Source organism: Saimiri boliviensis, chromosome 8 (genome assembly GCF_048565385.1).
Source record: "Saimiri boliviensis isolate mSaiBol1 chromosome 8, mSaiBol1.pri, whole genome shotgun sequence".
Lineage (NCBI taxonomy): Eukaryota > Metazoa > Chordata > Mammalia > Primates > Cebidae > Saimiri > Saimiri boliviensis.
The window spans coordinates 105,005,583-105,030,065 of record NC_133456.1 but is presented as its reverse complement, the minus strand read 5'-3'; the positions used below and the strand labels follow the sequence as shown (position 1 = coordinate 105,030,065).

Sequence of the window (24,483 nt, the reverse complement as noted above, 5' to 3'; positions counted from 1 at the left end):
CTTTCAGCCAATAACTCACCAGGTAGAAATATAATTCACTTAGCATTTTAAAAATCCATGCTGAAACATTTTCTGGGGCTAAAGATTTCACTGAAATAGAATATATAAAATGGAACTTGTTAAAAAATATCATGTAGGAGATTGACAGGAGTCATTTTTGATTATCAGCTAAGGCCATGGGAATCAAAGGATATGATAGGATTTTTTCTGTGAAGTACAGCAAAAGAAACATTAACACAGAAATAAAATCTAAGAGCATGCCATAAAATCCAAGCCGAGATTCAAAGTTGGGTACAAATATTCTATTCCCAACGTTTTAGTCTTCAAATAAAATTAAGGCATATATTTGGAAGCACAGCAATCTGTCATCTAATAATAAATTATGTCTTTTTATTGGCTCAGTTTTGACATATTGACGGGTATACTACTGGGAGGAATACTTACTTTTGAATTATAAAGACCTGAACTAAAAACTGGATTCCGTCCCTAAGAAGCCATGTCAGTAATGCGGCCTTAGGCAAGTCACGATCCCCCTTGGTTCCATAATCTTCAAAAAGAGGCCAGAGAGCTTCTTGTCTACATCATGGAACTGAGATTAAGTGCATTAAACTATTCTGCAAATTACGATATTCTGCATAAAAACTAATATGTAGACAAGTGACAAAAGCCTGTAAGAGATGTAATTCTATCTAGTTTAAAACTAATCTAAAAAAATGTTAGTTATCAATTAACAAATTCAATCTTATATATATATATAAGTGGTACAGTTTATAATTCCATCAAGATCGCCTTTGTCACTTAACTGCCTTATCTATTAAGTTAGATCTTCTTTTCATAATAACAGGATTTAGGCAGAGAAAACTAATTCTGACTGCCTTGAGTTAGGGCAGGTAATTACCCTGAACTGAAAATACAGTCTAAAAAAAACTAACTTTCTTATTATGTACTTGGAGTCTGCTTATTCAAGACACAGTTAATAACTACATTACATCTTTTCTCAAGGAAAGAGTTGAAAGATTTAGCCAGGTGGGTGGTTCATTCCTGTAATCCCAACATTTTGGGAGGCCAAGGTGGAAGGACTACCTGAGCTTAGGGGTTCAAGACCAGCCTGGGCAACACAGAGAGACTCCATCTCTACAGAAAACTAAAAAACTGGCCAGGCGTGGTGATGCATGCCTGTGGTCCCAGCTAATTGCAAGGCTGAGGTGCAAGGATCGCTTGGGCCAAGAAGGTCAAGGCTCTAGTGAACCATGATCATGCCACTGCATGCCAGTCCGGGTGGCACAGAGCAAGACTCCGTCTCCAAAAAAAAAAAAGAGAGATTTCAAATGATAGCTAAACTACTTTGCCCAACTCCAGAACAGACTTCCTTTTCTACAATGCTTTTAATTTATAGTAATAAAGATTTAGAAAGATGCATTTACAAAGTGTATTTTAAACATGAAATAAATTACTAATATGTAGACAAGTGACAAAAGCATTATAGTGTAGGCACACAACTGATATGTAAAAATGAAGCCATTGGTTCAGAACAGTGGTTGTTATAATGAATTCCGAGAGAAGAAAAAAAAAATCCCCAATGAAATAAGCACTGTCCCTAAAGGTAAATTAAGACAGTGAGAAATTAAACAATTAGTAATAATGTTGTCACTTGCAGAGCGGTAGTTTAGATCTTAACATGGAAAAAGAAGCTAGTCTAATCAGTGCAACTGCTATAAAGTATCCAACTCTTTTTCTTTTTCCTTTTTTTTTTTTTGAGACAGAGCCTCACTTTGTCACCTAGGCTGGAGTGCAATGGCATGGCCTTGGCTCACTGCAACCTCCGCCTCGCAGGTTCAAGCAATTCTCCTGCCTCAGTCTCCCGGGTAGCTGGGACTATAGGCATGTGCCACCACACCCAGCTATTTTTGTATTTTCAGTAGAGACGGGGTTTCACTATGTTGGCCAAGCTGGTCTCAAACCCGTGACCTTGTGAACCACCCAACTCAGCCTCTCAAAGTGCTGGGATTACAGGTATGAGCCACCACGTCCAGCCAAGTATCCAGCTCTTACTAGGAACAAGTTAATTATCACACAAAAGATGTCAAAAAGAAAGAAGTGAACTAATGAGCAAATGAGTGAATTGAACCACCTATGGTCCAATCAAAAAGCCAATCACAGAGCTTTTCAGGCAGAAGAACCACCTCTGTTCCCGGCCTCAATATAAAACTCACAAGAAAGGCACAGACTTGGAAAATCACTTGTTATTACATTATTAGGATGGGTGGACTGAGCCATACTCTTCTTGCTATGTCTTTTGTCCACCCTGAGTACTGGCCATGCAGAAGCCCTTCATCTGAGCTCCTCCCTCTTGTCCCTTCTTTTCCCTTGCTTTTCTCTTCTGACCCTTCCTATGTGCCTCAATTTTCACACAGGAGGATAATTCCAAGCCTTTCTTTTATCCACAGGATACACTGACCAATCCCACTGTGTGAGGTGAGACTTTGACTCTGGATCCACTCTGCTGTTTCTTTCTCACTAGGCACTCGGTAACTAACTGCCTATTCCCTGTCAAAAGGATGGGGCTGGGGTGACCTCTCTGCTTACACTATTTCAGAAGAGCCCAGGTTTCAGAAAGCTGGCCTCTAAACAGTCAAAGTTTAATAGCAAAAAAAATCCACCGTGCACATATGTGCATGTACGTGTGTGCGTTCATCTACCTAACATTCACGGAGCAGCTGTACTCATTACTGAATCAAGGCTAAATTCTATAGGCAGATTATCCTGTTAATCCTCACAAAGACACCATGAGGTGAGGGCTGTTATTACCCTAATTTTACATGAGGCACAGAAGGAAGGTAAAATAACATATCTGTATTAATCCATTTTCATGCTGCTGATAAAGACATACCTCAGACTGGGCAATTTACAAAAGAGGTTTAATGGACTCACAGTTCCACATGGCTGGGGAGGTCTCACAATCATGGTGGAAGGCAAGGAGGAGCAAAGTCACATCTTACATGGATGGCAGAAGGCAAAGAGAGAAAGCTGGTGCAGGGAGACCCCATTTTTAAAACCATCACATCTCGTGGGACCCATTTACTATCACAAGAACAGCATGGGAAAGACCTACCCCCATGATTCAATCATCTCCCACCAGGTCCCTCCCACAACACATGGGAATTATAGGAGCTACAAAATGAGATTTGGGTGGGGACATAGAGCCAAACCATATCAATATCTGAAGGTCACAGAACAAGGCAATGGGGGAGTCAGGTTTGAACCCAAGCCTAGTGGTGAAGAGTCCAGCACTTAACCTCGATCCTCTACTGTTTGCATTTTTAAAGTGTTTTAACCCTCTAGATAAAATAACTGTGAACCAGTTGACAGAGTGACAATAACAGAAGACAAAACAAACGAGACACTGATAATCAGGGACTTAATTGACCAAACAAAGAATACTGGATTTCCTTCAATCCTGCCTCAGTAAACAAAGTTATTTTTCTTTAGCTTTTCAATGTCCACAGGAAAAGGATTAAGAGATATAACAACAGAGATTTTGGACTGCACAACCACTCATTGTTAATTCTGTTCATTCCGGAAAACATAACTGGGAGGAAATTCTCAATTCACAACATCCTTTACTCTCTGAGGGGGATTAATATTTATTTCCACTCTTCACAAGTAGACTAGAAAATACTATGCTTCTCATAGTTACCGTAGTAAAATATGCTATCAATTATCGGAACCTATTGTGGGGCACTAGGCTTGCCAGCCCCAGGTGTGTGCAGCATTGCAGACACACATCCCACAGGCTGCTTGGATTGGTGCAAATAAGGTTTTAATAACCTTCGTTTTGTTAACAAATCAAAACAATACAAAACAAAACAATGCTCGGCATGCAACAAAACACAATCTCATGTTCTTCTCTTCTCAAAAACAAATTTATTTGAGTGACAAATGCAGAAGAGGTCCCATTACTGCCTAGAAGCCAAGAAACCAGAAACGATTCCAATTGAGAACAAGCTGCTAAAACCACGGAATGCTTAGCAAAGAGAATTATAGGAAACACAGAATCCAGATCTTCAGCTCACATGACAATGGTCTCATTGGTGGGTGAGAAAATGCAGAACTGGGATAGAAAACTGCTGGCAAAAACAAACTATCATTAGTGTGAACCGGCAACTAAAAATGGGAAAAAATTTTTGCAACCTACCCATCCGACAAAAGGCTAATACCCAGAATCTACAAAGAACTTCAACGAATTTACAAGAAAAAAAAACAACCCCATCAAAAAGTGGGCAAAGGATATGAACAGACACTTCTCAAAAGAAGACAATTATGCAGCCAACAAACATATGAAAAAAAGCTCATCATTACTGGTCATTAGAGAAATGCAAATCAAAACCACACTGAGATACCATCTCATGTCAGTTAGAATGACAATCATTAAAAAACCAGGAGACAACAGATGCTGGAGAGGATGTGAAGAAATGGGAATGCTTTTGCATTGTTGGTGGGAGTGTAAATGAGTTCAACCACTGCAGAAGACAGTGCGGCGATTCTTCAAGGATCTAGAACTAGAAATTCCATTTGACTCAGCAATCCCATTACTGGGTATATACTCAAAGGATTATAAATCATTCTATTATAAAGGCACATCACACGTATGCTTATTGTGGCACTGTACGCAATACCAAAGACGTGGAACCAACCCAAATGCCCATCAATCATAGACTGCATAAAGAAAATGGGATGTTTATACATATACACCATGGAATACTATGCAGCCATAAAAAAGGATGAGTTCATGTCTTTTGCAGGGACATGGAAACTATCACTCTCAACAAACTGACACAATAGAAAACCAAACACCACATGTTCTTACTCATAAGTGGATGTTGAACAATGAGAACACATGGACACAGGAAGGGGAACATCACACACCAGGGCCTGTTAGGGGGTGGAGCGACTAGGGGAGAGATAGAAGGAGGTGGGGGGATTGCGGAGGGACAGCATTAGGAAAAATACCTAATGTAGATGACAGGGGATGGATGCAACAAACCACCATGGCACGTGTATACCTATGTAACAATCCTGCATCATCTGCCCATGGACCCCAGAACTTAAAGTACAATTAAAAAAAAGAAAGCAAGAAAATAAAGGAAACTGCTGGTAAACCTCAGGCAATGGTGCCAGCTCCTAAATCACCTGGTTTTTTTTTTTTTTTTTCTGGGGCTGTTGGGCTATTCTGAGGACTGGTCAAGGTATGTATTGAATTTCCTTTCTTTACTACCAATGCAGGTCTTTTATCCTCTCAATTAATTCTTCCAGGAAATAATATATAAAGGAACAAAAAAAGGGTGAAAGTTCAGTTAGTCACATGGCTGGCAGCTTTTCAGGAGACTGGATGCTGGCTGAAAACTCTGGCCAAAAAGAGGCTTCTGCATTCAGGCAGCTCCAGAGGACACTTCAGTTACGCGCATTCCACTGTCCTGCCCTGGCAGAGTTAACTGCAGATGTCAGGAAAAAGAGCGTAACCCCATCTGCCTCATAAGAGAACCCCTTTTTCCTAGGAAGCAAAAACACACCACACAGCTCCAGCAACGGGGAGCCATTGCGGTGCCAACCGAGGGGGCCTCAGTCCCTGACTGGCCACGGACGTCTGCCTGGGAGTCAGCTCAACCCGCAAACATCCTCGATCCTTCTGGCTTCGGTGTTCAGGAACCGCAGGGCTTCACGGCTCAATCTTTCACTCTCTGCAGCCACATCCAAGGGATCGCATCCAATTAGTATCATTCAATGTATGCTGATAATGCCCCAAATTATGCATGCAGCCTAGAGAGCTCTTCTGGACTGCAGATTCTTATACCCCACTGCCTTTTCAATGAGATACCCCAAAAGCACCTCAAACTTAAGATATCTGAAACTCAGCTCAGGACGACCTCCTCTCCTCAGTTCCTCTCTTACTCTTGCTATAATCTTTCCCAGCCTTCCGGTTGCTTAGACCAAAACCTCACGGTTAACCTTAACTCTCTCAACCCTCATCTAAACTGTCACCAATTCCTGTTTGTTAGGACTTTGAAACAGATCTGCTATCAGACTGTTACTTGTACCGCTACCACTACTATTTGGATGAAGCCAGAATCTACTTCCACCAGAATTGCTACGATAGTCTCCTCTCTCTCGGACTCCACTTCCACCTTGCGCTCTGTCCTCCAGTCTCTTTTCAACACACCAGCCAAAGAACCAGGGGCTCATGCCTGTAATCCCAGTGCTTCAGGAGGCAGGAGGATTGCTTAAGCCTGGGAGATGGAAGCTGCAGTGAGCTATGACTGCACCACTGCACTCCAGCCTGGGTGATCACGTGAGACTGTGTCTAAATAAGAAAGTCAGTTCGTGCTATGCCTTGGCTCAAAATCCTTCAGCGTTTTCCCATTTCTATCAGTTTCCTTTTGCTGCTCGAACCAGTGACCACAAGCCGTGGCTAAAAACAACAGAAATCTAGTCTCTCACTGTTCTAGAGTGCACAAGTCCGAAAACTAGATTTTATGGAGCTACAATCGAGGTGCCAACAGGGCTGCATTCCTTCTGGAGGACTCGGGGTTGAGGGGTTGGAATCCGGCTGCGTGCCTTTCCAGTTTCCGGAGGCTGCCTGCACTTCTCGGCTTGTGGCCTCTTCCATGAGTGACTCTAGCCTCTTGCTCCTGTCATCACATCTTCTACTCCTACCTCTGACCCTCCTTCCTCCTTCCTGCTAGGATTACACTGGGCTTACCTGGGCAATCCAGGATAATCTCCCATTTCAAGATTCCAAAGCCCACGGGCAATGTCTCTTTCGTGACATAAGGTAACAAATTTTCATATTCTGGTGATTAGGATGGGAGCATCTAGGGTGGTGCCCACGTCACAGGGTAAAAGCTCAAGTTCTGACAATGTCCTACTAGTTCCCATGTGAACAGTCCCACTTCCTACCTAAGCTCATTGCTTACAACTCCCTCCCCTTCACTCACTCTGACCCAGCTACACTGGCCTTGCTCTTCCTCAGTACGAGCCCATCCAGGACCTTAGCACTTCCTGTTCTCTCCGTGAGAAGAGTATCCTTCTTCCTTTCAGTCTCTGCATAAAGGGCACCATCCTATGAGTGAAGGTTTCTCACATTACCCCTTCCCCAGCTGGGCACTCCCTTCCATGCTCCATTTTTTCCCAGAGCTCCTAAAACCACTTCTCTGTCATTCATAGTCTCTCTCTCTCTCTCTCTTCTGTCTTCTCCCACTAGAATATCACCAATAACAGGTGTTCTTGTCATAATCCCTGGCAAATACCAGGGGCTCAACAAACAGTTGCAGAATAAGTGAATCTACTTGGACTCAAAGATCTAGCCTAAAGTAGGAACTTAACCTGAATGATAAATGAATGAATGAGACACTCAACTTCCGTCTCCTCTTTTATAGGTATATAGACTAATATGAAAGTAAGTGCTTTACTACTTAGTAACCTGACATAGCAGTTTAAGTAGCTTATTCAAGGTCACACAACAAAGGAAAAGTAAACAATCACATATCAGAACTCCGGCCAAGCCCCTGACTTTATTTTGCTGTGTCCCTGCAGGTTCTCAGACCTGACAAACTGGAACTCATCTGGATTCTTCTGCTTGGCTGAAATACCAGTACCAACAAAGTTACAAGTTAATCAACTCTGGATTTATTATGAGAGGAAATTTCACAGAAGTATCTAAAGCATTTGTGTATTCAGATACGAAATTAACATACAGGGAGAGAGCCTCATCCGCATTTTTAAACGCCTCCAAAAGCAAAGCTGCGGCATAAGCTTCAAGTGCATCATCGGCACCCGGCACCGCCCATCAGCCAGCCCCGAGCAGCGTCCAGATGGTCACCTCAGGTGTTGGGGACACAAAGAAACAAAAGACGTTCCCATCGTGGGGCACATTTACTGAGAGCAGAGACACGGGGCAAATGCAACTGGCTCGGACTGGGACAGCGATTTGTCTTGCAGAGGCCACCTCAGCTGCATTTTGGAAAGTGTTACGCAAGCCTTGCTCACACACCAGCAAAGCCCACCCAAACTCACCATTCCGCAACATCCCTCCGCCTGCCATTTCCGGAGGGTGTGCCAGGGTTGTGTTTTGTTCAAACTTGAAAACTGCATTTCTAGGAATCATCTTACCAGCATATAGGTGGGAAAGAGGACCTCACTGTGATCAGGAAGCTGGTGATCCCTCAGAGGAGGGACTGCCAGGTTCCAATCTCACCTCTGTGACTCACTCACTGTGTTCCCACAGACATGTCACCAACCAACCCTCTCTACCCCTCAGTGTCCTCTCCTCACCTCTATAAAGTCCGCTTTTAATTCTTATGATAATTATAGGCGATATTGCAGGAAAAACACTTATCATACTGCCATGCTATTCAAGGCCTTATTACATACTACCTATTATTATAACAGGTGTTACTAGAATAATATTAACTTAAAAAAAAATCATTCAAAAATAAATAGTACATTTGTTTTAATCTTGAGTTTAGCCTGTGACAGTGACTTCTATAGGTTTATCAATTACTTACAACTAAGTGCTTGTCTATCATCAGGAAAAACTGCTACCAGGCAAATGTTAAGAGTAAGATTCTCTACATATGGCTGGCAAAAATAAAGTCATTTAAAGCCTTCCCCCTCAATTCTACACCTGAATAAAAATATACACGATTTGTTAATGGAAAGCTTAACAGAAATGTTGAACAAATATGACCTCATGTAGTATTTAAATAAGATAAGCAAAATGAGTAAGACTGTAAAATGTATACACAGGCATGTGTAGGTTCAACTAGGCATTTTTGTGGCAAATTACCATCTGATAAAATAATTGTTTAATCTAATATCTTATGTTGCCTCACTGCTTGAAAAATGAAACAGGATCAAATGACATCAAAATACACATTTATTTTTCTGTTTCTACTAACCATGCTAATTAAGGACACATTTCAGAGGCACTGAGTGAGTTTTACACCAAGTTACACAAGAATTCACCTCACACACAGAGATCCTGATTTAGTGGGTTGGGGAGGTATCAAGTATTTGAGTGCTGCAGAAGCTTCCCAGCTATTACTGATGCTAACATCTGTGGTTATTAACCATTGTGCGAGATCTTTTTTGCTTTTTTTCTTTTTCCTTTTTGATAACATCTTGTTCTGTCACCCAGGCTGGAGTGCAGTGGCACGATCACGGCTCACTGCAGCTTTGACCTCCCAGGCTCAGGTGATCCTCCCATCTCAATCTCCCGAGTAGCTAGGAACCGGAATGTACCACCATGCCCAGCTCAGTTTTTGTACTTTTTGTACAGATGGGGTTTCACCACGTTGACCAGGCTGGTCTCAAACTCCTAGGCTCAAGTGATCCACCCACTTTGGCCCCCCAAAGTGCTGGGATTACAAGTGTGAGCCACCGTGCCCAGAGCAAGATCTCTCCTTTGACAAGAAGTGTTTTGCCTTGAAAATGTTTGCAAAAAGCATTTCTTGAATCTGTAATTCTGCTCCCAAAGCAACACTTGACTAACTTGCAACTCAATAAAAAGAAATGTTGAGTTGCTCCTCAGCCCTTAAAAAAATCATTAAATATCCTCTGGTCTTCTAATACTAACAAGAGAGCTAAGGGAAATGGGATGAGAGGGGATGGGGCTTTCCATTTGTTCCATGAAATCATATGACTGCCTTCCCTTTAGACTAATATGGCTGTCAGCAGAATCCTCGGTGCTGATGGGCGTGTTCTGCATCTCCGTCTTCCTATGCGTAACCATTAGCCACATCAGTCTGCTGGTAACTTTCCTAACGCCCTGCCATGTAAGGTCCTTGCTTCATTCATTCATTCATTCATTCAATTTTCTGGGCACCTAATGCACTCTAGGGAACAAAGGCAAAGATGCCCCTGCCCTTCTGGTGCTTGCATTCTAATTTCTAACAAATGGCCTCTTCAAACTGCCAGACTTGTTTAAAGAACTGCTTCCTCGCTGGGCGCAGTGGCTCAAGCCTGTAATCCCAGCCCTCTGGGAGGCCTAGGCGGGTGGATCACAAGGTGAGGAGTTTGAGACCAGCCTGACCAACATGAGAAACCCCGTCACTACTAAAAATACAAAATTAGCCAGGCCTGGTGGTGAATGCCTGTAATCCCAGCTACTCAGAAGGCTGAGGCAGAGAACCGCTTGAACCCAGGAGGTGGAGGTTGTCCTGGGCTGAGATGGCGCCACTGCACTCCAGCCCGGGCAACAAAAGCAAAATTCCATCTCAAAAGAAAATAAATAAATAAACGAAGAACTGCTTCCTCAATGTGTTTCTTAAAAATGATGGTACTTTGGAGCAGAAAAGCACATAATCACAGTTTCAGAAAACAATGTGATTCAAAGGACTGAAGAAATTAGACGCTATAGAGGGTCTGCATGAGAAAAGGGAACTTCTGAACCTTTTGCAGTGAAACGAAGCAGCAACAGAATCACTGGCTTGGAAGTTACTTCTGGTGGGGAAATAACCTCCAGAGTATAACCCACTCTGGAAATAGGAATGACCTGGCAGAGGATTAGGATCCAGCAGCCAGGAGTAGGACCAAGGAATTCCCAGCAAGAACATATTTAACAATTGCTACTACAGATGGGATCAGGAGAGAGGCGAATTTACGAATGGCAGAGGTACTGACCCCTTTAAGTAGCTGTAACATCTACTTTAACTATTTGGTAAAAGTTTTTCCAGGTCAGTAAAAAATTAAGGAGTTAAAAAGTAAAAGTGATGCTTAGATAAAGTTATTAATAACCAACCAAGACCCGGAAAGCTTACCCAGTTAGTCAATGAGGAGCTATGCACGGATAAGACTCTTACTACTAATCCCATGCTTTTTCCACTACCGCACGCAGGGAGCTGAGCGAGGTCATCTTTCATCAGCAGTTTCTAAGACACGAGACACTACAGCTGCGGAACACAGCACCAGGGAAGGTCAAACCTATAACCCCTGCACTCTGGTCAATGACAAATGGTGCTCAAATGATCAGAACTGGGTGCCTAGGTGGAGAGCAGTTGCCGAGAAGAGGAGAGAGGCTGTTCAGAACTGCTACACTGGGGTAACTGTTACGCATGAAACCAAGAACTAAGTTCATTCATCAGCAACCTTACCTAGTTCTGGGGGCAGAACGGTGAGGCGGTTCCCCTGAATGTGGAGCTCTTTAAGCTGGGTCAGCTCCCCGATTTCCTTAGGCAGCGAGATCAGGTCATTATCCCTAAGGCTGAGCTAAACAGAAGAAAACAAGGAGTGGTCAACACATTTTCACATTAAAAGGTGCTCCACAGAAACTCCCAACCTCTTCCATGTCCTCTCTTTCATGAAAGCGTAATCCTTTCCATTTATTTACAAGTGTCGGTGGATAAACAAGAAACACTATCAGGGGTAGTGGTTTATTCCCGCAAAACAAACCCTACTCTGGCTCAAATTGACTTGATTCTACCCCTACAAGGCTGCAGCAGCGAATTGATTTTCTAAGAATTTAGATAAATTACTTACTATCTGCAACTTTGTGAGCTTCCCGATATCTGGCGGCAGGATTTCAAAATCGTTGTCACTTAGATAGAGTGCACGCAGGGTGGCTGCAAATTAAACAGCAATATATAAACAGGGTGGCACGGAACCCAACCAGTTGAGGTCTGATCAATACGAGGGAGTCAGCTTTGATTAATAACCCTGGCTTGGTGAAAAGCCTTTGACATACCTAGGGCTCCCAATAATAACAAGCAGGTCACACTTAGATTTACTGGCTTATTGTGTAGCCGGTGTGTCCAGGAAAACATCTATATCCAAGAGGACTGATGCAGTTAACAACTGTGGGCACTCGTATTTTGGGGCAAAGAGTTTCAACACATTTTCAGAGAAGACTGCTATTTTTTTCTCATGGATTACTTTTGATTCCCATTTATTTCTCCGTATGCATCCAAAGTAAGACAAAGGAAACTACTGTGCCACTTTTATGGATGCCTACGGCAGGAAGGTTCCTTCAAGTGAATACAGCTATGTTAAACTAGACCTTTTCCTATGTAAACAGCACTGTGTGAAAAATTAATGAAAGGCTTTCTGGTGATGGAGGCTATCACCACAGCTCATCAATTCCGTAATCAGACTAATTATTACTACTTGTTTTTACAGCCTGAAGGACAAAAATAAATGAAGACAAAGGGGCTAAAATGATGACATGAAGTTAACAGAGTAAATCCTAACTTCAACAGAATATCAGCAGTCAGAAATTTGTTCACAATTATTACACAATGATATTACGACTCCAAACTACTGAAGGCTAAAATTCTAAAGCATCTCAACCAAAAAAGCGGAGTATGTTTTGTTTACCAGTATTTATTTATTTTCGAGAGACAGAGTCTCACTCTGTCACCTAGGCTGGAGTGCAGTGGGTCACTGCAGCTTTGAACGTCCGGCCTCAAGCAATCTTCGTACCTCAGCCTCCCAAGTAGCTGAGATTACAGGCACAAGGTACTATGCCTGGCAAATTTTTTAACTTTTATTTCTAGAGACAGGGTCTATGTTGCCCAGGCTGGTCTTAAAACTCCTAGCCTAAAGTGATCTACACTTTAAAGTGAGCTACAAGCTCAGAATCCCAAGAACTGGATGCTAATAAAACAATAAAAACAGTTGATCCACCGCCCAAGAAAATATTTTACAGTTGGTTTCATGCACTTGAGAAAAGTCATAGATAATGTACATAAGGTAAAAAGTAAAATTTTAGAGACCAGCTCAGAAAACTCAGATTTTTTGAATGCCATATAAGTTACTATTAGAAGAAACAGAACGCTCATTTAAGCAAAGCAAACCTTTCCTGAAATATTGCATGTCGTCCCAGAAGACATCTTTTTTAATTTTCAAAAAATCTTCAGCAAGAAATTTGTTTGCATATAAAACAATAAAATGTGTTCACCTGTGGCTAATAATTTCTTAGTGCCTGTGTGCTGGATAAGAGTACTTTTTAAAAGGCTGAACAATTTTTAAATTCTTTTTGTGATTTATTAATAAATAATTTATAAATAATTGAAATATTCTGGGTAAATGTCCTAAAAGAAGTAATAGCAACATGGGAGGATACTTTTTTTTTTTTGGCATGCTATTTAAAAAGAAAGTCGTCTCTTAGCTAAATCTTAGCTAAATGTGAGACTTGATCTCATTTAGGTATATGATCTCTCTCAGAATGTTAATATGACATTACTGAGTCCACTTCAGCCCAATGGTGTCACATAACGATATATCAAACACACATACTGCTGAGCTACGAAGGAATATTCAAAAGGAGTCTCTAAAGAAAAAATTATCTCTGTCCAATAATTTCTCTTGGAGTTTGGGTCCCGGCAAATAAATTTCGCTCTTAGAATGCAAAGTACAGTGTTGAGGAGATTTATAGAATTGAAAGTTTCTTACTCAGGTAGAAGAAGTTTCCAGGAAGAGAATTTTCGTTCAAGTTGTTGTAAGTCAAGTCCAGAACCTCAAGAGCTGGCAGGGAGCCGAAGCCTCGTGGCAAAGTGTTCAGCCTGTTCATGCTGTTGAAAGAGACAAAAATCCACATCACGACACCAAAGACACGTTTATACAGGCTATCGAGAACACCTCTGTTTCACAGGCTGAAAGCATAAGACAGTGCCATGATCCTCGAGTCACTTTATACTTTATTTTTTATTTTTCTGAGACACGGTCTTGCTCTGTTGCCCAGGCTGTGAAGGGCAGTGACATGATCTCAGCTCGCTGTAGCCTTGACCTCCCTGGGCTCAATCGATCCTTCCACTTCAGCCACCCAAGTAGCTGGGACCACAGGCGCGCACCGTCATGACCCACTAATAATTTGTATTTTTTGCAGAGATGGGGTTTGGCCGTGTTGCTCAGGCTGGACTCAAACTCCAGAGCTTGAGCGATCCTCCCACCTTGGCCTCCCAGAATGCTGGGATTACAGGCATGAGCTACCATGCTCATCCTTTTTTAAAAAAAAATTTTAAAAAGCATTTATTTAATACTTACATTGACAAATAAAGATTGTACATATTTATGGTGTACAACATAATACTTCTAACATATGGATAAGCCATCGTGGAATGGCTTAAATCACCCCTATTTAACACATGCATTGCCTCACAGGCTTGCCATTTTTTTTGTCTTTTGTGGTGAGAAGGCTTAAAATTCACTTTCTTAGAGAGGATAGGAATTTTGTCCTATTTAGACTAATGATTTTAGTCAGAGAGGTTATATGTTTTTAAAACATTTGAAAATTGCTGATTTGTCATTTTTCTCCGATGGTGATATTTAATCAATGTTTTACACAAAAACTCAAACCATCATGAAATATCAAAATGTTACAAGTTTTCTTGTAAAGAAAAACTTCCTTATGAAAGTAGTGATAATATCTCAAAATACATACATTAAGCTTTGTAGTTTTCAGATTTTTGCTTTATTTCATTCATTCCTTTTAGGAGGAAAAATTTTTTTTTTTTTTTTATAACTGCTAACATTCAAAACTGTCTTCAATTAGAATGGTGATGGCTAGAGGCTGGAGGGAACGGGAAACGGAGAGATGCTGTTTAATGGTATCGGGTTCAGGTTTGCAAGATGAGAAAATTCTGGAGATGGGCTGAACAACAATGTGAATACACTTCACACCACTCGACTGTATACTACAAAGACTGCGTTTTGTGTGTATTTTTATCACAACTGAAACATTTTTTTAATCATACAACTGACGGTTGAGCAACATGGGTTTGAAATGCCTGGGTCCGATGCCACGTGGATATTTTTCTTCTGCCTCTGCCGCCCCTGAGACAGCAAGACCAACCCTCCTCAGCCCACTCAACATGAAGATGATGAAGACCTGTAAGATGATCCCCTTCCACTTCAACAACAGCAAATGCACTTTCTTTTCCTTATGACTTTCTTAACGACTTCTTTTCTCTAGCTTACTTTATTGTAAGAGTGCAGTATAGAACACATGTAACACAGAAAGTATGTGTCAATCAACTACATATGTTTTGGGTAAGGCTTCTGGTCAACTGTAAACTATGAGTAATTAAGTTTCTTCAGAGTCAACAGTTATGTGTGGATTTTCAACTGCATGGAGCGGGGTCAGTGTGTGGCTCCCTTAACCCACGTGTTGCTCAAGGGTCAACTGTGTGTAGGGTGTGTGTGTGTGTGTGTGTGTGTGTGTGTGTGTACAAGGTGTGTGTGTGGGTGTGTATGTATATGGTATTATCTGTGGTGCTGTGTGTGTATGGGAGTGTCACATGTGTGTGGGAGTTGTGGTGTGTGTGGTGTGGTGTGTGTGGTGTGTATGGGGGTGTGTGCAGTGTGGTGTGTGCAGTGTGGTGTGGGACTGTGGTGGTGTGTGTGTGTGGTGTGTATTGGGGGTATGGGTGTGCTATGATATGGTATGATGTGTGTATAACGTGTGGGGTGTGGTGGGGTGGTGTGTGTACAAGGTATGTGAGTGTGGAGCGTGGGGCGTGTGTGTCCGTGCATGTCTCCAATGAAGTCTAAGGGAATGTATTTCTATACTACCTTTTAGCCTTTTCTTTAAGCCCCTTATTTTTCTTAATGCAGTTCCCTTTGAGCATACTTAAAAGCCAATTTTTAAGAAAACTTTAATGAAAGTGGACAGATACTGAAAGGTGAAAGGGACTGTGACAATAGAAATCATTCTAGCCATCGATCCTTCTCCTAACAGATCCAGCTCGGTCCAGCCCTACCAAGCGGGCCTCATCAGAAGCAGCTGCAGGCACAGAGCAAAACCAAAAGGGAAACATGGGTTCCCCTCTCGGGAGAAAACATCACAGACAGACCACATCCAGCAAAACTACCTCCGCGACTCTCAAACACCATGACAGCAACAACCAACGTTCTCCATCAAATCACAATTTGGGAAGCACATTTATGTCAAGTACTTGGCTTGTTCACTCAAACTACCTTGTAATAAAGCTAAGGTGGAGCTTGTAATTAATGCTATGTTGAGATGAAAAAACAGCCTAGGAGAGAGGGTAAGGAGCAAAGACTTCAGAAGTGACTGAGGAAGGTGACACGTGTCTGGGAGCACCCTGTACCTCATGGAGGTCAAAGCCATTCCAGACCCTTGGGCTCCGATACAAGGATTCTGAAAAGAATTGCAAGTCAGAGAAAGAGAGGAAGGCTGAGAAGCACACAGTAGGTGCTTCTGTCTGCAAACACTGCTTTAGGTTACCCATTTTTGAAAACTACTGATTCCTTAACATTTTTCTCTGCAAATACACACACTCTGACAACATTAGGTACAGGAAATCCATGGTTAGACAGGCTTAGAGGGAAGAGGCAACTACCTGAGAGAGCGCTCCCATTCAATCTCCAGCCCAGAGCAAGCCTAGAGCCCCTCCACCTCCCGGTGGCAAGAATCTACTTAATTGCAGGTTCCTTTTTCCTTTGAGTGACAAACCAGTATCTACAATATTTAAGAAACACAGCAGAGTCCCATGTGCAGCTGACAGCAGTAACAGTAGTAGGCACACCACCCTGGTGGGCAGAAAGGAAGCCCGTAATTAAACAAATGCTGAAACTTCAGAAGAATTGCTAGCAACAGCCCCAGCTACAAAGCGGGCAAGGAACTGCGGAGCCTTCTGACCACCACTCTGGACACCAGTCCATGTGCATGGTGACCTGGTGGCATCTCTCTCTGCAGAATGAAGGATGGAACAAGCTGGCTGTTCCCACCTACCCCCAGCAGGTGCTAACATCCATCTCCATCCATCCGTATTTCCCTGTGTTAGAATTCTGTGCTCAGAGCCCCGCTCAGACACTGCTAGCAATCAAGGTTTCCATGAGCGTTACAGTGGGGGTAGGAAAAGAATGGAGCTTTAAAAGGTAGAGACCACTGGGTGAGGAGTCCAGCTCCAGCACTTGCTAGCTGTGTCATCTTGACCAAGTAACTCCGAGACTCAACCTTCTCTGAGACCCAATTTCCTCAACTGTTGGGGTCACCACCTGCAGGGGTATGTCCTGCAGACCCTGACTCAATAACAGATAAATTCACCCACACACAGAATACAGGGAATGAGGGGGCTGGGGTGTCTGGGCCACTCACAGGTACTCGAGGAGAGTGCTTTAAAGAGATAGCAGCCACTAGCCCCAACACGCTGGCCTTTCCAGCCTTTATTCAGCACATATTAAATGCCAAAAGGTTTGAGTCAACACCACTAGAGTGTAGAGATTAAAGGACAGGTTCTGGGGCTTAAACCAAACACCATTAGTGGGTAATATTCATGGTCGATCTCCCCCAAAAAGAGCCATCTGGTATGATCAAAGGTTCATTTATAGGACCTCATGAGTAAACAAGTTATTCAGATAAACTTCCCCACATTTCCTAGATATTTGCTTTTCTTATCATCTAAAGGTAGAGGGAATAAGGCTGCCTTCAGCTGAAATTTCTACAGAAACTATGCAAACTTCTTGACCTTCCAAGAAGGTTTGTGACTATTTTCTATGACTTTCTCTAATATTTTTCCCTTAATATTTTTGCTACCACCCTGACTGAACTCCCATGCTCAACTATAAAATGAGGTTGACAACAGCTTCAGGGCAGGATCACTGGGAGGATGAGAGAGAAAATATGTGAAGCCCCCAGTACCCGATTATATGTGGCTTCTCAGGAAATGAGAGCTGTTGCTCCAGCCTGGGAGATAGAGCAAGACCCTATCTCTACAAATAAATAAATAAATAATCCAAATCCATAAATACTTGAGGAAAACTTCTATGTGTTCATGAGACAAGCTCTAGAAACAAACAAGGTCAAATGTTATTCCCGAATAGTTGGGCATGGCAGTCCTGCAGTGAAGTGATCCTAGAAATAATTATCGACATGGGAACCTATGTGGCTTTACATTTTTTGAAAGCAAATTTGGATTGATGGTGCCTTTTGGATCATGCATACATGTGGCTTCCCAGCTCTGCTTTGTGGTCTCCTGAGAGTATGCTTTCACCCTGGCTCCTTGGAATAAGGAGTCCTCCCTATAACGGGGGTATAATTCTTTATGCCATTTGAGGACACAGGTATCCTTTCTTGAACCCATCTTAGCTCCTTTCCCAAAGAACTGGGAGTTTTGTTCAAACTTTGACAACTCCATCTATGTAGCTATGTAATTGAATACAAAAAGCTCTACACAATTAATAAAGCACTGACAGCTAAAAATGTAAACAACTCCAAAGAGAACAAGAAGGCACTCAATGAAAAGGAAGTTTACGACTCTGTTCTATGGTGCCTCAAACCAAACAGAACAAAATCTGAGCTTATTATGTTCTTCTCAAACCTGTCTCCATCGGCTATATTTTTCAGCTGCCCAATACAGAAATACAGGTATCATTCCATCAGATCAGTTACTGTCTGTCAATGTTACCACCTGCATATTCTTCATATAAAATCCCTCCCTGCTTCCAATGTCACTGTCCTAGTTCACATGGGACAAGAAGCTTGTGTTCTTACTGGTCTCCTAACCTCTAGCTTACCTCTCCACTTTCTTCTCCACACTCATCTTTCATGGGAAAATCTCACTTCAACTCATATCTGCTACTCTGCTATGCAAATTTCTCAACGGTCAGTATAAAATTGGAGCTCATTTATGTACGTATGTATGTATGTATTTATGTATGTATGTATGTATGTATGTATGTATGTATTTATGAGATGGAGTCTCACTCTGTTGGCCCAGGCTGGAGGGCAATGGTGCAATTATTTTTGAGATGGAGTCTCACTCTTTTGCCCAGGCTGGAGTGCAGTGGTGTGATCTCAGCTCACTAAAACCTCTGGCTACCTGAGTTCAAATTATTCTCCTATCTCAGCCTCTCAGGTAGAGTAGCTTGGATCACAGGCATGCGCCACCACACTTAGCTAACTTTTGTATTTTTAGTAGAGACAAGGTTTCACTGTGTTGACCAAGCTGTTCTTAAACTCCTGACCTCAGCTGACCTGCCAGCCTCAGCCTCCCAAAGTGCTGGGACTAGAAGCGTGAGCCAATGCACCCGTGAGAAGCTTGTTTATTCAGCACAGAGGGCTTTCATTAGCACTTCTGACTCCCTGTCATTATTATAAACATTTGTTTGTTTATAGTTGGCTTCCCCAACTGTAATGGAAACTCCATCAGGGATGGATGGTCAGTAGCCAGAACAATGCCTGATACACGGTTGGGAACTTGGTAAATCCTCATTCTCTGAACAGCAGACATCCAGGATTTGATGTCTAGCCTGACTTCTGATCTTAAAGCTGCCTGCCTCACACTTTGAACTCAACAGTGCCAAGAAAACCGACAATTCCCAGGCCCGAGGCCGGCAGTGCTGTGAGTGTTTAAATATGCCATTCTCTCAACCTGAGATGCCTTCCTTCCTTCGACTTGTAAGTCTGAGAAATTCTCAAGCATCGAGTCAGGGCTCCAGTGCTACCTGCTGTGTACCTGCTCCTGAAAATGTCACCTGTAGACTAGCGTGCGCCCCGTCTTCCTCCTCCCCCTGCCGGTCCACAATCACCAGCACATCAGTGACCTCACTGGTCTGTTCCTGTTTCTAGCCAGCCTTGCCCCATAGGTAAGGTCAGGGACCATGACTTTCACCTTGGCTCCCAGTTACTAGCAAGATTCCTGACATAGAATAGTCACTTACATAGTCACAGAATCAATGAAAAAGTAAATATGACAATTATCACGGTAATAACAGCTAACACTAGGTACTGCTCAGTATGTCCCAAGCACTGTTCCTAGTGACTGAGAGTTTATATATATATAGATTATATATACATATTTCATTTAATAAATGAACAAATTAACAGCAAGAATATATATCTATATCTAGTTTTAGCTTCTTTCTCACATACAAATTAAAGATCAGGATAGAATAGTCTGTAAAACCAAGATATAAATGGAGAATCTTTTCATTTCTGCTTTGCCAGATGGGTATACAGGCTCCAAATTTGTAGGGAGAAAAAAAACTTATCTCATCTAAAGTGATGTTTCTCCCTCCTTTTAACTTCACTTTCCCTCAGACATAAGAATGAAGACTGCCCAGGGATCTTACAAAGTTGGTCCCTAAGCCCAAGTGAACTTCAAAATAAGTGTGTCTGACCAAGCTCCTTGTGGAAAGAATGAACTAAAAATCACTCCATGAATATCTTTTCATTACTGTTTCCTACTAAATTGGCAAACACCTGGCCAGCATCTATTGCCACTCCCCATCAACCACTCACTCAACTAGAGCATTCAGTGGCTACAATTGAATAAATATACAACTTCACACAGAGACTTAAGCATGAGTGGGCAGTTTCATCTGATAGCTGAGCCAATGAAAATGGAATCTTGATGCCCGAGTTCCAGTTGGGGGTCTATGGATGTATTTGTCTGTTCTCCCACTGCTGTAAAGGAGTGCCTGAGGCTGGGTAACTTACAAGAAAAGAGGTTTAACTGACTCATGGTTCTACAGGCTGTATAGGAAGCCTAGCAGCAGCTGCTTGTGGAGAATCCTCAGGTAGCTTTTACTCATGGTGGAAGGCGATGCAGGAGCATGTGTACTACACGGCAGGAGCAGGAGAGCGTGATGGGGAAGGTGCTACATGCTTTTAAACAACCAGGTCTCACAATGACTCCCTCACTATCCTAAGGACAGCATCAAGAGGGGATGCTGTTAAACCATCCCGGAGAGCTCCACTCCCAGGATCCAATCACCTCCCAGGGGGCCCCACCTCCAACACTAGGGATTACAATTACACATGAGATTTGGTAGGGACACAGAATCCAAACCATTATCAGTGGAGTCTGATGGAGCCTTTAGACACAGAACCATAAGGTTCTCTGCCCAGCTTGGCCGCGAACCTCAGGGGTGACTAGGAGCAAGTCCTTTAGCCCCTTTGAAAAGGCTTGGCTTGGACGGGCACGGTGGCTTGGCTTGGACGGGCACGGTGGCTCACACCTGTAATCCGAGCACTTTGGGAGGCCAAAGCAGGTGGATCACGCAGTCAGGAGATCAAGACCATCCTGGCCAACATGGCAAAATCCTGTCTCTACTAAAAATACAAAAATGAGTTGGGTGTGGTGGCATGCGCCTATAATCCCAGCTACTCAAGAGGCTGAGGCAGAAGAATCGCTTGGACCAGGGAGTTAAAGGTTGCAGTCAGCCGAGATCGTGACACTACACTCCAGCCTGGTGACACAGCAAGGCTACATCTCAAAAAAAAAGGCTTGGCTTCCTCTGTATAAAATGAAAGCTCTAAAACCTGCCCTCCCTCCCTCACAAATGTTGGGAGGGTCAAATGCTGCAAAGCAGTTCTCGAAGACAAGTTATCATTATTATTATTATTAAGACAAAGTCTCACTCTTGGCCCCTAGGCTGGACTGCAATGGCGTGATGTTGGCTCACAGCAACCTCCACCTCCCGGGTTCAAGCAATTCTTCTGCCTCAGCCTCCTGAGTAGCTGGGATTACAGGCACGTGCTACCACACCCGGCTAATTTTTGTATTTTTTGTAGAGATGGAGTTTTACCATGTTGGCCAGGCTGATCTCAAACTCCTTACTTAAGGTGATCTGCCTGCCTCAGCCTCCTAAAGTGCTGGGATTACAGGCAAGAGCCACGACACCTGGCCAAGTTATCCTTATTATTATTTACTGCTCCCTGGTTCTGCAACCTCGGCTGAATCAAAACTCCCCTCTTCACCTTTGCATAAAGAAAGACAGAGGACTGCCATCACTCAACTACAGAGAAGAACTGCAAAAGCGAATGAAGCAGCATTAGAAAATATCTTCTCTGCCGGGCGCGGTGGCTCAAGCCTGTAATCCCAGCACTTTGGGAGGCTGAGGCGGGTGGATCACGAGGTCAAGAGATCGAGACCATCCTGGTCAACATGCTGAAACTCCGTCTCTACCAAAAATACACAAAATTAGCTGGGCATGGTGGTGTGTGCCTGTAATCCCAGCTACTCAGGAGGCTGAGGCAGGAGAATTGCCTGAACCCAGGAGGCGGAGGTTGTGGTGAGCCGAGATCGCGCCATTGCACTCCAGCCTGGGTAACAAGAGCAAAACTCCGTCTCAAAAAAAAAAAAAAATAAAGAAAATATCTTCTTCCCTCCGAGGCATGAAGTTCCTTTGTCAACTACTGCTATGTAACACAGAGAGAAAGAAAATCAGCCACATTACAACCTGTGTGCCAGTTCGTGCTATGCAAATCAGTCCCTTCTCGGTCAACAGAACTGAGATAAAATTTTACTGGACACAAAATACAGTAAAAATTTAACTTCCTTATTGCACCCACAATTAGCTTCTTGATGAGCTCTCCAATATTCACTAATGTAGGCCCCTGAAAGGATATATTAAAACAATAAAACTTTTTTTAAAACCCAAAACATAAAAAGAAATTAGAACTCCACTTCTGTGGAGTAATAGAAATGGAATCCCTCCCCTGGCCCCAGCACTCCCCTCCCACTCTCTTCCTCTCCGTTCTTTCCACTCCACTGATACTCACCCAAGGTTCAGGTGTTTGAGTTTTTGAAGGCTGCTGATCTGTGTGGGCAGCTCCTCGATCTGGTTATTAAAAAAGTTGAGCACTTCCAAATTCTTCAGTTCTGCTACGTTTGGTGGCACCGCTATGGGAAAAATAATGCTGAGTGTGAATCTGGGACCGTAACTCCTAGCAAGGGATGTCAGTACGTTTTGTTTTTCTTTTCTTTTTTTTTGGGGGGGGGGGGTTGGCGGGGGATAGAGTCTCACTCTGTTACCCAGGCTGGAGTACAGTGGTGTGATCTCAGCTCACTGCAATCTCTCCCTCCAGGGTTCAAACATTCTCCTGCCTCAGGCTCCCAAGTAGCTGGATTACAGGCGCCCGCCACTACCCCCAGCTAATTTTTTTGTATTTTCAATAGACACAGGATTTCACCATGGTGGCCAGGCTGGTCTCGAACTCCTTACCTTGTGATTTATCCACCTCAGCCTTCCAAAGTGCTGGAATTACAGGCATGAGCCACCACGCCCAGCCTTGTTTTTCTTTCAAAGCAAAGAAAGATGAAAACTCCAAAAGGACCATCGAATTCACATATTGGTCTTATTTTTTTTTTTTAAGTTTTTCATAAGCAGTCACTCACTTCTGAGTGGCCACTGAAATGCTTCTTTAAATATGACTAGCTAAGTGCTTGGCATAGTTTGTTTCAGATGGACAAAGAGGAGAGAAACAGAACAGAAATGCACCAAAGAGAATTTCCGTACCGTAAGCAGCCTATAAAAGTGGATATTATAAAGCATGTATACTTATAGTTGTCATACAGAATCTTATCAGTGCTGTTGTTTCGATTTTTCCTTTTGGTTTTCTTGCATTACCATCAGAAGAAAGATGGCAACCTCCAAATCGCTTCCTGGGAGATGTACATTGAAGGAGTTTAAATAACCCAGTATCTGAAGAGCTGTCCTCTTAACATTACATTAATAACAAGATAAGCTCAATTTTAAATGATGAAAAATTCCACCTCCCTAGTTTCTGATTCTGGCCTCTGGAGTAAGGTATCTTGATCAATATCACACACACACACACATACAGATACACACACATACATACAAACAGACACACACAAAGGTTACATCAGATTAGCAACAGATCGATACACTGTTATTATATAGAAATACAAAAAATCAACTCAGCAGCATGCTATGAATACTAGCATGCAGATCAAAGGTGAAAATCAACCACCGGGGACCTGAAAGGTTCCTCCTTCCCTAGCAGGTATATACTTGAAAAGACAAGTGCAAAAGTCAAAGGCATCTTCATCTCAAAAGCACAAACTATAAATTGGCAGAAGGACTTTCCACAGACTGTAATACATCATCTATCTCACTTGCTATTCAATCTTTCTACAAACATTTGTATGGGTGATACACTTGGCCATGGTTCATGTAAACTCTGATACCAAGACCACCCAGGTAACTAAAAACATGAACAGGAGCCCAGAGCCCAGCCCAAGAAAGTGCGATGTCTCTCTTATCAGTCAGGTTTACTTCCCATCCCATCTGCTTCCTCCAGGGATGCCCAAGGAAGCCGGAAAACCAACCTGCCTGCCTGCAGTCAGACCTAAACTCCGATCCAGGAGCACCTGTGATCAGAACCACTACAAAGGTGTGTGTACAATGCCGAACATACATCTAAAATGTTTAAGCAGCTAGCCATTTCAAGACCAACTGATAACTCCCAGGGGAACAAAGGTAAAGGGACAGGCACATTGCTCATTAGAGTTTCGGGTCATCATTTGCAGCTTTCTGAAATGTCTAGGGCATTGCTGACCTGATTTCATCTGGAGGGATGGCCTGGTGAAAGGTAAAAGAAGTGCTTTCAGCCGGGCATGGTGGCTCATGCCCACATTTTCTTTGAGAGGCCTAGGGAGGCGGATCACCCGAGGTCAGGCGTTCAAAACCAGCCTGGTCAACATGGCGAAACCCGTCTCT

General features: G+C 42.8%; 1 protein-coding gene across 4 annotated transcripts in view; it reads right to left on the bottom strand.

Moving 5' to 3' along the window:
• The window catches only part of RSU1 (Ras suppressor protein 1), a 225,916-nt gene that overhangs the window by 152,701 nt on the left and 48,732 nt on the right, over positions 1-24,483 (bottom strand). For all 4 annotated transcript variants that reach the window (XR_012518926.1, XM_039478766.2, XM_074404987.1 and 1 more), the window contains 4 exons: positions 22,520-22,640; positions 13,444-13,562; positions 11,533-11,615; positions 11,148-11,262 (listed from right to left, as the gene is read on the bottom strand). Coding sequence is in view for 3 of the 4 variants with exons in the window: in XM_039478766.2 (XP_039334700.1) it covers positions 11,148-11,262; positions 11,533-11,615; positions 13,444-13,562; positions 22,520-22,640 (438 nt within the window). In the remaining variant the exon portion in view is untranslated. The remainder of the gene's footprint in view (positions 1-11,147; positions 11,263-11,532; positions 11,616-13,443; positions 13,563-22,519; positions 22,641-24,483) is intronic.